Source organism: Myotis lucifugus, unplaced genomic scaffold (assembly GCF_000147115.1).
Source record: "Myotis lucifugus unplaced genomic scaffold, Myoluc2.0 scaffold_582, whole genome shotgun sequence".
In the NCBI taxonomy this organism is placed as follows: Eukaryota; Metazoa; Chordata; class Mammalia; order Chiroptera; family Vespertilionidae; genus Myotis; species Myotis lucifugus.
This window is the reverse complement of record NW_005871630.1, coordinates 430,339-443,371: the sequence shown is the minus strand read 5'-3', so window position 1 is coordinate 443,371 and position 13,033 is coordinate 430,339. Positions and strand designations below refer to the sequence as shown.

The window sequence follows — 13,033 nt, the reverse complement described above, 5'->3', positions numbered from 1 at the left end:
TCCTGACTGTGGCTGTGGTAGGACATGAGAGCAGCTACTTTTAGATTGTTTTGCTGCGCCTTATGATTATCCACTGTGGGTATGAGTTAGAGGTTAAATTCTTCCTTTGTTACAGTTTCTGTACTTTCAGCTCCACCTCCTTTTCCTTTTAATATCTTAACAGTTAATAGTTCATCTTAATAGCAACAGCGATTATTTCAACTTCTAACCTCTCCTGCCCTCTGGTGGGAGTGGGAGTGGGAGTTATTGAGCAGCAAAATGGCCAAAAGAATGCAGGCAGAGAGACCTGGCCCTGGACAGTCAAGTTCAGTAAGGAATTATGTGTAAAGCTACATTGTTTTCGTTTGGATTACAAAAATTAGTAGCCAGACTTGACCAAGTGTTTGCGGGGAGACATTCAAAAGGGGATTCAAACATTATTAGGATGTTATTCGAAGCTGAAAACCCCCTATGTAATTACGGGGGTGGATTTTGGAGGACTTTGGAATGTCAGCAAGTGATGTTTATTTTATAGGCATTAAAGAGCAGTAGGTGATGCATAATTTGTATCCTAGTGAACATGAACTTCTAGGAACTTACTCGGGGCTTGTGGTGTTGAGGGCAAACCAGGCTGGAGAAAGACTGTCAGAAAGGCTGTGGGCAGGTTCGGAGCCCTCAGCGAATGGTAAGTTCCGGGCGAGGGTTTCTTGGCCCCTTGGGCTGGTGAGTTCTGCCACTCACAGTGGGCTCTCCATTGATGGTTTTTGTTTCTGATGGCAGAGGATGTGATGTAGGATCAAAAAACAAATGACAAAGGGACAGGTGCCAGCAACCCTCTTTCGCGATAACATTGTCAGTCCCCGCCTCGCACCCTGCCCTGCCCCACCCCGCAATGGTGTCATAGGAACTGAGCTCATGGCTTACTTTGAAAGGGTTATAAATTCTCAGAGTGTTAACACATTCATATTAATTACAGTTTGAGCTTTTAAATGATGTCCTATTTTAGCAATATGTAATTTGGGGTAATTAAATGTTCAATCTTGGGAAGTGTATTTATACCAATGTCTGTAACCTAAACAAGAGGACTTATGCCATGAACTTATGACCACCATCTTATTAAAATTCCTACCTAAGCATGAACTTCACTGGATCATCTTGAAGAGAATTTTAAATATTTAAAATGTTTTGTCTGTAGTAAGGCTGTAAGTATAATTTGCATAGAATAAGTTACTTAGTTAAGCACTTCTTGATTATGTGCAGTGCTTAAAATTTCAGTTTTAAACAATCAGTTGAGGTTGCATATAACTTCCTTTCAAATAGAGTTGGTTTAGTGTTCAGAAGACCTACCCTGCTTCCTCGAGTAATCCTGTATTGGATTTGAAACAGTGGGAACCTAAGAACACCTTTGTAAAGTCCCGTTAAAGCCGTTCCCAGGGGAATGTTTCCTGTCTCATTTCATGCTAGAGTGAATTTTGAAAATTCTTTGTAAGTGTGAACTCTTGGTCTAGAAAAGCAAATCTTCTAATCTTTTTATTTTTAGCTTCGAAAAAATGGCCAAAAGAATTGCTGAGAAGGAACTGACAGATAGGAATTGGGATCAAGAAGACGAAGCCGAAGAGGTAAAAAGTAGTTTTCCTAAGAGTGATTTCGTACTGCTTCTCAATTTAAACTGGGTTCCTCATGAAGACTGGTAAAATGAAAAGGCTTTTTAAGACCATCCTGCATGGGAAACAGTGTGGTTTCTAGTGACCTGTACTTGATAGAGACATTTATTTACATTTGGGTGTGCCTTTCCACCAGCACCTAGTTCCTGAATAGTGGGCTCCCTTGTAGAAGCACCTTCCTCCTGAATCTCATACACTTGCAGCTTCTGAGCCCGTGGTTTTAATCACAGCTGAAGGGTGAGTAAATGATCGAGTCACGAACTTAGCGCAGTGCCACGCTCAGACTTGACAAGTGCACACTACCACCATCTTGGTCTGCCATCCCTGTCATTTTAGATTCAGATGGTTGAGTTCCCCTCCCTCACTCTAATCTTCTCAAAGCCCAGCTTCATTTCTCATTCTTACAGATCAGAGATGCTCCCCCCTCCCCCCAACAATGGCATTAATGGAAATAGAGTTTATATTGGCCCAGTTTCTTTCCTAACAAAATCAGAATGGCCTTCCCTGAGGAAATCTTTTCGTCTTTTGGGTGCTTCATCAGCAGTGTGGGACACCCAGGCCGGTTCACCAAGGAAGCCTGCACCCAAGCTAAGAGGATAGTGTCAAGTAAAATAAAATAAAATAAAGAATCTGCAAGTGTCTTCAAGCTTATTCTTAGACTAGAGGCCCGATGCACAAAAATTCGTGCAAGAGTACACCTTTCTTCCCTCGGCTGCTGGCACCAGCTTCCCTCCGGCACCCGGGCCCAGGCTGGCTTCCCTTGGGCCGCCCCCAGTCACCCGGGACCCAGCTGGCTTCCCTCCGTCCCCAGCTTTGTCAGGAAGGGCATGCAGAATGACGTCCGGAATGACGTAGGTCTAGTTAGCATATTACCCTTTTATTATTATAAATGGCTATCTTCTTTCTGAGTCTATATCCTAGTATTAATATTTTTCCTTTACAAATGTTCGCACCAGTATGGTTAGGAAAGTCAAAATCACAAGCATGTTAATATTTTAACAAGGCTTTTAACATTTCTAGCTGCCGTCATGCTTTTTCGCCAAGATTTGGGTAACTGCATTTTTTCCCAAGTCTTACAGACAGCTACATTCTGAGCCCAGTAAGATTTAGACTACCATATAAAGATTGCTTTGACATTAAAATACTTCAGGAATGAAAGAACTCCCGTTTGGATAGTTGCTAATGAATGAATGTGGAAAAACAGTTACATTTGGGCAAATGCAACTAAATGATCCCTTCTGTGGCTGCAGAGACCTCTGACATTTCCTGAAATAGCTGGGGACGGAGGTTTTTACCGGGAATACTGACGCCAGCTGTGCGGGGAACAGCGGGCATGGCTAAGCCGGCCTCGGCACGCTCCTCGATGTGGACCTAGTGCTTGGGGGTTAGCAGCAGTCACCCAGAGTCCCAGTGCCTCCGTGGTCTCTTGGATGAAGGGCAAATGGGCAGAGCTCTTTGTCAAAGTAAGAATTATGTGTTTCATAAATACAATTTTACTTTTGAAAACGGTAGTAGTGAGAGACTAGATTTGGGCACCTGGGTTTCAGAACTGGTTCCACTCCCAGCGGTTCATGATCTTTAAGGTACCTTCCAGCTTAAGTTTGATTAATACCTTTGAATGTATTTGAAATATTTGAAAGCTGTACTAAGTAGTTTTGCACCATAGTTTTGGTGGCCTTAGCCTTGTCAGACTTTCGTGCACGCACTCCTCTCTCTCTGATTCAAATCTTGGATTTGTAGGCTCCAGAAGACTGGTGGTTCACCTGACTAGCATTGGAATTCACCAAGATAGAGCACGGATATGAATTTTAATGTGCCCTCTCTATAATTTGTATTACGAGGATTAACAGTACTTTGAAAACTAGCAGATAATAGATGAGTTTGCCTGGTCTAGCTTTTTCATTCAGCATTTTATCTCCATTTTGGCCTTATCTTATTGCTGTTTAATTTGTGTACTCCTGCAGGTGGGAACATTCTCAGTGGCCAGTGAGGAAGTCTTGAAGAATAGAGCCATAAAGAAAGCAAAGCGTAGAAATGTTGGATGTGAAGTGAGTGTTTTCTACAGCTTTCTATGGGGGGGGGGGGGGGCGGGGGGGGCAGTCAGATCAGTCAGTGCTCATTAAAGTGCTTTCTCCACTTGGGAAAGCGCTTGGTGTAGAACAGTGGTCGCCAGCCTTTCGGCCCTCACGGGCCACCATGGTCCATGGACCACCGGTTGGCAACCGCTGGTGTAGAACATACAGAACAATGAGCACAGGGGGTGTGTGCTTACAGGGAGCTCCCAGCTGCGGAAGCGATACAGATGCAGAGAAATTAGAGTTGAGTGCCAGTGTGGAGGAGGAAATGAGGACAGCAACACGGACGACCAGAGAAGTGTGTGTCAGTAGCAGTGAGGAAGGACAAGAAGGAATTCTCAGTCTCCCTACTGCCTGGGGTCAAGGTGTGGGTTGGAGGAGTCCTTTAACCGTCACAGAGCCTTTCCCGTGTCCACCGTGTCGTGCATTAAAATGCTTCCTTCCTGTGCTCGGAAGATCAAGGAGGAGCTGTATGTAGCTCAGAAACTGCAATCACGTGGTCAGGGTTCAGCAGTCACTCCACCTTTTCCCCGGGACTGTGCTCGGGCCTCTGGGTCAGGCAGGGGGGCGGTTTGAACACTCCGGTGGCAGCTGCGGGAGAAGCTGTGCCTCTGCGGCCTGTTCGGTCCACGTTCTTTCCTCGTTTCCTCTCCTTTAGACTGGTGTTTAGTTGGCTGTAGGCGATGAGCCAGGTGATGTTTGATGGGGAAAGGGCCAACCTCACTAGGAAGGAAATGATGGCGTTCGTTTTGGAAATGGCCTTAGGGTGGTGTGGAGAGCTCTACAAGCCACTAGTAGACTGGCAGCTTCTCAGCAGGAGTGGAGCGAGAGGGAGAGGCAGGAGGAATCAGCCGTCCGGAGGCTGACGCCGCGGGGGTGAGAAGAGCTCATCAGGAGGATGGAGCTCTGGTTTGCACAGCTGTCATGAGTAAAATCGCTCCTGTCCTGTTTCTGCTCTTGCCAGCAGTTTTCCTGTAGTGGATGGAGGTTGCATGATTTAGCCAAGGTAATACTGCCCCTCACTCGCCTACCGGTTATAACAATTACAGTTATCTCTGCTCTTTCTTTCTATTTCAGTCTGATGGTGGCGGGGCCTTCAAAGGCTTTAAAGGGCTGGTGGCACCTTCTGGAGGAGGAGGGTTTTCTGGATTCGGTGCTTGTGTTGGAGGGAAGCCTTTGGAAGGACTGTCCAATGGAAACAGCATAGCAGGTGCCCCGCCCTTCTTCAGTGCGAGAGCTGCCACCGAGACCAAGGTGGCCTTTGGTAAGTAGGTCCCCCCTCACTCCCTCACATCTGTGTAAAGATAACCATGAAAATCACTTCGCAGAGATGTTTTTCTTGTACTTACCCTGGGTCCTGGAACTACCTGAGCAAGAACAGTCGTAATGAAACACACAGAAATGAGGGAAATGTTGGCTATTTGCGTTCTGAGTAGAGAATGAGCTTTTGAGCCAAAATAGAACTAGGTCTGTTCTCAGCTCTGTGCCCGTGGTGAAGTTCCTTAACCTCCGAGCCGCCAGATCTTTGTGAAATGAGAATGAGTGACGAGAACTGACCTAAGGGTCAAAGGAGAGGAAGCTCTTAGCGGGCCTCTGTGAAGGCCTGTCTCCCCAGGCCTTCGTTAACACGTGCACCGAAGACTGTGTGTGGCACACGCCTTCCCGAAACTTGGGGTCCTCCCCTCTAGATTTAGGGTGTGTTGGTTGCCTGATCTTGTTTTGAGGGAATTAATCAAGATCTCGGGATTAGCAATAGAGAATAAGATCATGGATTAAAATCTTGAGTTCTTGGAAAAGAGCCCCACTCGTTGGATTGTTTTGGGGATTAAGTTTTGTACTCAGAGTATTTTGACAGTTCTGGGTAAAATGGGCATCTTTTTGAAGGAAAAGATTATTTTAAAATGACTGATGCGAGCATATAATAGGTACTGTTCCTGTGTAGAGTTTGATTTGATTTTTGTGGTAACCAGATCCTAAATGTTAGATGTGCACATACTTGAACTGTCACAAAAAATGGGATGCAATAAAGGCAGAAAATAACGAAGAGCGATACAGAAATCTAGATGATTTAGTCAAATCGCCTTCTAAGTAAATCTTAAAGCTTGACTTTCCCTTAGGATCTGTTGCTGCAAATGGCCCCGCCTCCTTGGTTGATAATAAGATTTCAGACCCCAAAAGGAATGGTGACAGTCAGTCCTCTGGTCTTTCCTCGAGCACCACTCACCAGGGGAACGCCTACCACAAGCAGCTGGCGGCCTTGAACTGTTGTGTGCGGGACTGGATCGTGAAGCACGTGAACGCGAACCCGCTGTGCGACCTGACGCCTGTGTTTAGGGACTATGAGAACTACCTAGCGGGCATTGAGCAGCAGCTTGGTGACAGCGGGAGCAGCGGCTCTGAGAGGACACCCAGCAACATGCCACTCGGCTCACAGTCTCCCTCCCTGTTTGGTTCAGCAAAGTCACAGCAAGAGTCAACATTTCTGTTTCATGGGGATAAAACTGAGGGCACCTCTGAGAAGAAGGCAGAGGCTGCGCCTGAGAAAAAGGGGGACCCGTCACTGGGAGCGACAAGTGCCTCGTTTAATTTCGGCAAGAAAATTGATGGTTCTGTTTTGGGCTCCTTAAACTCTGGCCCCCTGGCTGGGTTTTCATTTCCTTCTGGAAACTCCAGTTTATTTGGCAAAGACATTACCCAGAGTAAGCCCGTTCCTTCACCGTTCTCCGTTACGGCACCGGAGAGCCAGGCCGGGGGCGGCAGTGCCGGCTGCAAAGGTGAGTGGATGTTCATCCTTCGGTCCGGTTGTGGTCTGTGCAGGTTTGTGTTTAGTGGAAGAAGCAGAGACGTGCCGCCATCATTTCCGAGCCGCGTGATCCAGGCCAGGTTGGCGAGCCTCTGAGTCTCCGCTTCCTTATTTGCAAAATGCAGTAAAGTCTGTGTTGTAGGTGACAGATCCTCCCTTCCCCCAACTGGTGGGCTGAGTATGACATAACCTGCAGCCGGGAAATACCTGAGTGACACCATGTACCTTATATGGACTATACATTGAACCACCAATCCACACCTGCCCAATACCCTAAGCCAGCTGTTCTCAACTTGTGGGTCGAGACCCCTTTGGGGGTCGAACGACCCTTTTACAGGGGTTGCCCATCGGAAAACACATATAATTACATATTGTTTTTGTGATTAATCACTATGCTTTAATAAATGTTCAATTTGTAACAATGAAAAGACATCCTGCATATCAGGTATTTACATTACAATTCATAACAGTAGCAACATGACAGTTAAGAAGTAGCACCGAAAATAATTTTATGGTTGGGGGTCACCACAACATGAGGAACTGTATTAAAGGGTCGCGGCGTTAGGAAGGCTGAGAACCACTGCCCTAAGCCCTTGTTCCTATATGGACCATACATTAAGCCACCAATCAGCGTGCGCCGAATACACTCAGCCCCCATTCCTTCCCATCCTCCCCTCAAAAGGCGTGCCCACCTCTGCACGGGTTGCTGTTCTCCCCTTGCGAGACAGCCCGGCAGGTCTCTTTCCCTTAATAAAGCCTGTAATCCTGGTTTTCCTTGTTTTCGGCTCCCGACTGGTCTCTCAGTAGGGTTATTGTGAGGATTAAGGATATAAAGATTAAGAATATGAGATTTTCTGGCACAGTGATTTTGAAAAGTATCAAATACATGGCTTGTATGTAAAGAATTAAGTGAATTAATGTTTGAAAAATTGTATTTTATTGAGAGTTTATCATGAATATCCACTGAATTGTTTGTATTTACGAGATTTGGTTATAAGTCAAGTCACATAGCAAAGCAGGGCTGTAAATTTAACAGGGAGACTTCATAAGTCAGGGGAACAAATGAACGAAGTCTCTCCAAGACATGTCTGGGTTGCACCGCCTTCCAGGACTTCTGCTGTGTGTGGTGTCTGCCTCTTTTTGTCCACAGTTCATTGTTTGAGCACCAGAATTGTTTCTCTTAGAGTCGCTTTTTAAGTTGCTTTTTAGTTTAGGGAGTTTTATGGGAATGCCTTTCTCTTTAAGAGGATGGGCATTTGCCTCTGTTGCCCTGTCTTTGATCTCCCCTGTGTTGGGGCTGGAGTGAAAGGAAGCGCTGTTCTGGCTCCTGCAGGGTCGGGGTGGGGGTGGGGGTGGGGTGGGGGAGGGGGGCCAGAACACGGGAGGCATGTGATTCAGACAAAGCTCAAGTTACTTACACTTGGCTTTGGAGTGATTTCTCTGACAATTTTGCTTATTTTTCCCTCTGGTTGATGATGTTTGTTCCTTGGCGTGATGCAGGTGTGGTCACGGGGACATTTGGGGGTGAAAGTGTTAGAAGCATATCTGAGATTTTAATGTTCCAGTGCTGATCTGAGTATATTCATAAGTGTTTATTACCTGTCTGTGTGCCCAAGGCTTCACACATCAGAATTTGAAGGAAAGTTTTATTGATCAGGAAGGTGCCAACTGAGAAGATGGGAGACTCAACCTCAAATCCATCTTAAGTACAAAATTCAGGCTTTTTTATGTGAAGGGAAGGGGAAGAGGGAGGGGCAAGAGTGATGGACCCCAGGCCAGCAGGGGTCCGAGGAAGACTGCTTCCTGTGTTGACCCTAGTTGATGTGAGTCTGCTAAGAGGTTCCTGCAGATCTTTGATAACCAGTATGTGCTTCCGCATCTCCTGGGCGAGGCACTTCCTGGTCCGGGGCAAGCAGAACTCAGGATCCGCTGTCTGTGTAAGAAGGCATTGGCCTGCAGGCTCTGGGAACAGCAGGTTGGACAGGGGAGTCAGAGGCCCAGCACTTCACTCTGTCACCTGCTTGATTTTTTTTTTTTCTGTAAAAGTTTGCGTATGCACTGCATCATAAGCAAGGACATTTTTTCATTCCAGGGCTTTCTACAAATTGACAGTTGCTTTAGACTAGAGAAGTATGTTCCCATTAAAAATTGTTCTCGTTTTTCACAAAATAATAAAAACCCAGTGGATGCACACACACACAATTTAATATCAGCTTACGTGGAATTTTAGGTGAAAGGGGCGGGGGGGGGGTAGGTAACAAACTTCCTTTATTACATTTTTAAGCTCTTGATTTGAATCTTACCGAGTTCGTGTTGTTTTTATAAAAGGTGGAGATGAAGAAGAAAATGATGAGCCGCCCAAAGTAGTAGTTACTGAGGTCAAAGAAGAAGATGCTTTTTACTCCAAAAAGTAAGTAAGAGTCGGAGCCGAGGAATCCACCTGGTGAAGGTGTTCAGAGACGTGAACAGAGGCTCTGACTTGTCTTCTGACGTTGTCCCAGAATTTACTGTGCCGGCGGTGCCCACTCCTTGAACTGGAGCGAGGAAGCATTCTCGGCCGTTGATTTAAAAACAAACAGGTTCTAGACATTTTCTCTGGGCACAGCCTTCTCTCCTGCTGACCCAGCCCTTCTGCTTCAACGTGCTGTAGAGAGGGCCTTCGCTTTGCCCTTCCTGCCTCTCTGGGCTACTTCCTCTCCCCTTACTCTCCTCCCTGCCCCTCCCCTCCTCCATCCCCCACCAGGAAGTCACCGGCACTGACTGGGGTTCAGTGCTACTTCCGCTCTCTGATCCGTCCTGGGGACTGGCTGGCCTTCACAGATTCTCTCGCAGGTCTGCCCAGCCCCTTCCGTGAAGGCTGTGTGAACACTGTCTTCCCTGCTGTCGGGGCTGCTTTGTTTTTAAATTTATTGGGGTGACATTGGTTAATAGAATTATAGACAAGTCAGTGACACTGTGACACCTCGTCTGTGAATTGCACCGTGTTCACCACCCAAAGTCACACGCCTCCGTCACCGCATATTCGACCTGCTTTTGCTTTGGCATGAAAGCTGCAGCTTTTAGAAGAAAGCGGAAGGGGGTTTTGAGTTAACTCTCAACGAAATGAAATTAGTACTTTTAAGAGATATTTACTGAAAAATATTTTTGCCATTTTAGAAGCTTCCCTAGAGGTATTTTTCTAATAGAAAAAGTTCAGCCTAATGAGTCAGCATTTTCATAACAAAAAATCACCATGTCCTCTGAGATTCCCAAGTGTTAACTACTGCTGAGAACTTTTAAAAGAGGCAACAATTCCTTTAGCCTGTTTTTAAGATTAGTTTACACAGATGACTGAAGGGCATCGTCAGTTTTTTTCCTAATCTGAGCAAATCAGAGGAGCAGTGGTTTTGGTTTGTTTATTGATAACCTAAGGAGCTGTGTGACAGACTTCTGGGAGATGTTTTACTGCGTTGTCATTAGTTAGGGAGATAAAAAAATTGTTGGAGTCCTGAAAAGAATTCAGAAATAAGAAAGGAAAAAAGGGGAGGGCTGTGGGCAGTGTTTGTTCTGTTTTGCTGTTGTTTTCTTTGTTTAAGTTAATCCTCACCGGAGGATATTTTTCCATTGATTTTTAGAGAGAATAGAAGGGAGGGGAGAGACAGAGAGAGAAACATCAATGTGAGAGAGAGACATATTGATTGGTTGCCTCCCACGCTCACCCTGACCAGGGCTGGGATCAAGCCTGCAACCTGGGACCCTTCAGTCCATGGGCTGATGCTCTATCCACTGAGCCAAACCAGTCAGGGCTTTTCTCTATTTGTTCTTGTCCTTGGAAGACCAGATGGCCGTGATTTTGATTGTCTTGAGAAAGGGTAGTTTCAGAAAGTTATGTAATAATTTGGGAAAATAGTGGGAAGGTCCCCGAATATCTAACCAGGCTCCCGTCTGGCTCGTGCCCAGGCCCAGTCGGGGTCCACAGAAGACGGGCCTTGAAGCTTCCTCTGCTCATTCAGTAGAGATTTCCCACACAAGTATGAATAGCGGTTGTTAGAAACAGACCTGATTTGTCATTGTTTGTCTGACTGGACCTGTTGTTTTTCTCCGTAGGTGTAAACTTTTTTACAAGAAAGACAATGAATTTAAAGAGAAGGGTGTAGGTACTCTGCATTTAAAACCTACAGCGAATCAGAAGACACAGCTGTTGGTGCGGGCAGACACCAACTTAGGTGGGTGCCCTTTCTCCCAGGCGGCGCCGCGTCGGCACCGTCCCGTGGGCACCATCCCGTGGCCCCGTGTAGAAGCCCTGTACTTGCTCGGCTCAGTCTTTGGGATTTTCAAGTCCATTGATGTGGGGTTGGGAACAGAGGAGGCCGTTCAGGCCAGATTCATCCTGGACTTAGCGGTTCTTGCCGATTGATTTGAGTCCTGGGGGATAGTGTGTAAGAACATGCACTGCTAAAAGCTATAGCACAGTGGTTCTCAACCTGTGGGTCGCGACCCCTTTGGGGGTCGAACGACCCTTTCACAGGGGTCACCTAAGACCATCGGAAAACACATATATAATTACATATTGTTTTTGTGATTAATCACTATGCTTTAATAAATGTTTAATTTGTAACAATGAAAATACACCCTGCATATCAGATATTTACATGACGATTTATAACAGTAGCAAAATTGCAGTTATGAAGTAGCAACGAAACTAATTTTATGGTTGGGGGTCACCACAACATGAGGAACTGTATTAAAGGGTCACGCATTAGGAAGGTTGAGAACCACTGCTAGAGCAAGACCTTAACAAAATGGTCTGCATGCTCCTTTGTGTTAGAGACGTGACTAAAAAGCTGGAGGTGAATTGGATGGTTTAATGATAGACACACAAGGGGAATCAGTCATTTAAAGGAATCCTCTTATGTAGCAAATAATCGTTAATGCACTCCCCTTAGCCCACCCTCCAGCTGGGCCCTTAGAACAGTCCATGGAAAGGAGGGTTTTGGAGGGGCCTGCGGTCTAAGAGGCAGCGGCGGGCCCCAGGCGGGTTGGAGGAGGCCTCCGCCAGCCTTTCTCTTCCTGTGAGCCGGGCTGTGGGTGGGGACTGGCAGTCCTCCACTCCCCAGGGAGCCGGCCCCCGGGGACGCGTTTCTTGGCTGACCGCTGTCTGTTCCGATGACTTAGTGAACTCGGGGCAGGCCAGTGTGCCCGTCCTTCAGTGCGACAGTGGACGGGCCGGCGGGATGGCCGCACCGGCGGAGAGGCGGCTTCTCCACAGGCAGGCAGAGCCAGTCCTGCCGGTGGCCTCAGGGTCCTCTCGGGACACCATGCTGGCCTCGGTCAGGACCGGGCCGTTTCTGTGACATTCCCGTGGCCCCGTTTTCAGTCCATGGAGTGCAAGGGGGCTGTATGTTTCATGTTCAGTGCCTGAGAGCTCTGGTTTCATGGGGCTGCAGTTTGTATGATTTGGGTTGTTTTGTTTCCTTAAATGCAGGCAACATATTGCTGAACGTCCTGATCCCACCCAACATGCCGTGCACCCGGACCGGGAAGAACAACGTGCTCATCGTCTGCGTGCCCAACCCCCCCCAGGACGAGAAGAACGCCGCCGCCCCGTGACCATGCTGATCCGGGTCAAAACCAGCGAGGACGCGGACGAGCTGCACCAAGTCCTCCTGGGGAAGAAGGACGCCTAGCCCCGCCCCCCTTAGTCAGGTTTCTTCTTCCGTTGACGTTCTGAGAACTTTTAGATAACTTACAGCCTGTGAGCAAGATTAATATGGCCAATAAACCTTTAATGTTTAGTGTTAAGAACTGTCTAATGTGTAAACTACATTTGAAAGAAATTTTGGTATTTTTAATGTTCATTTATTAAATTAACCACAAGTGATTTCTTAATGGACTGAAATCAGGGTAATGATCGGATTTCCCAAAGCTTTTTCCACCCGTGGGTTTGGGCGAGGCTCCCGAGGGTGGGTGTCCAGAGGAGCCTGGCCCTCCCGCCCAGTGGGCGAGGCTGGGCCGTGGGGACAGCGCCCCTCCCAGGTGAAGCGCTGCCCTGCTGGCAGGGGTGTGCTTGCTTTAAGTGTTCTTCTAACGCTGCAGCGCGGGTCCTGAAGGTCACCCTCTGCCGGGCCACTCAGCAGACGTGGCCTTGCCCCTGCAGGCTGCTGGGCAGGACCCAGAACTGCTTTTCTTTTTACAGGAAACAAGGACTCGTTCTTTAGTTGTGGAGTGTGATTCATGAGGTGCTGTTACTTCTGTGTCCCCTCATGACACATGGTTAAGGGGGGTTGCCAGGGATGAGATTTAAAAGCACAAATTTGGTCGCTTATACTTTGTAAATCATCCTACAGCAGAAAGTGAATGTGCTTGTACCACGCGAGCCCTGTGGGTCTACAACTACCTACTGCTTAAGCCCTAGGAGCTTTTATTAGGCACGAGCCTTGTGAATCCACCAGGAAAGGGAGGGGAGAGCGTGTGTGTAAATGTTGCCTTTACCTTGGACGCCAGGATGTTCCATATTCCCATCAAGTTCCAGT

At 47.1% G+C, this 13,033-nt stretch overlaps 1 protein-coding gene across 1 annotated transcript; it reads left to right on the top strand.

Annotated features, from left to right (window-relative positions):
• Positions 1-267: 267 nt before the first annotated feature.
• Positions 268-12,337, top strand: NUP50 (nucleoporin 50). Its single transcript, XM_006104542.3, is given in 9 exon segments — positions 268-664; positions 1,520-1,598; positions 3,608-3,691; positions 4,796-4,982; positions 5,836-6,492; positions 8,850-8,931; positions 10,608-10,726; positions 11,986-12,099; positions 12,102-12,337. Coding segments are annotated over 8 exon segments (1,398 nt in total). The 5' UTR covers positions 268-664; positions 1,520-1,529; the 3' UTR covers positions 12,188-12,337.
• The last annotated feature ends 696 nt before the right edge of the window (positions 12,338-13,033 follow it).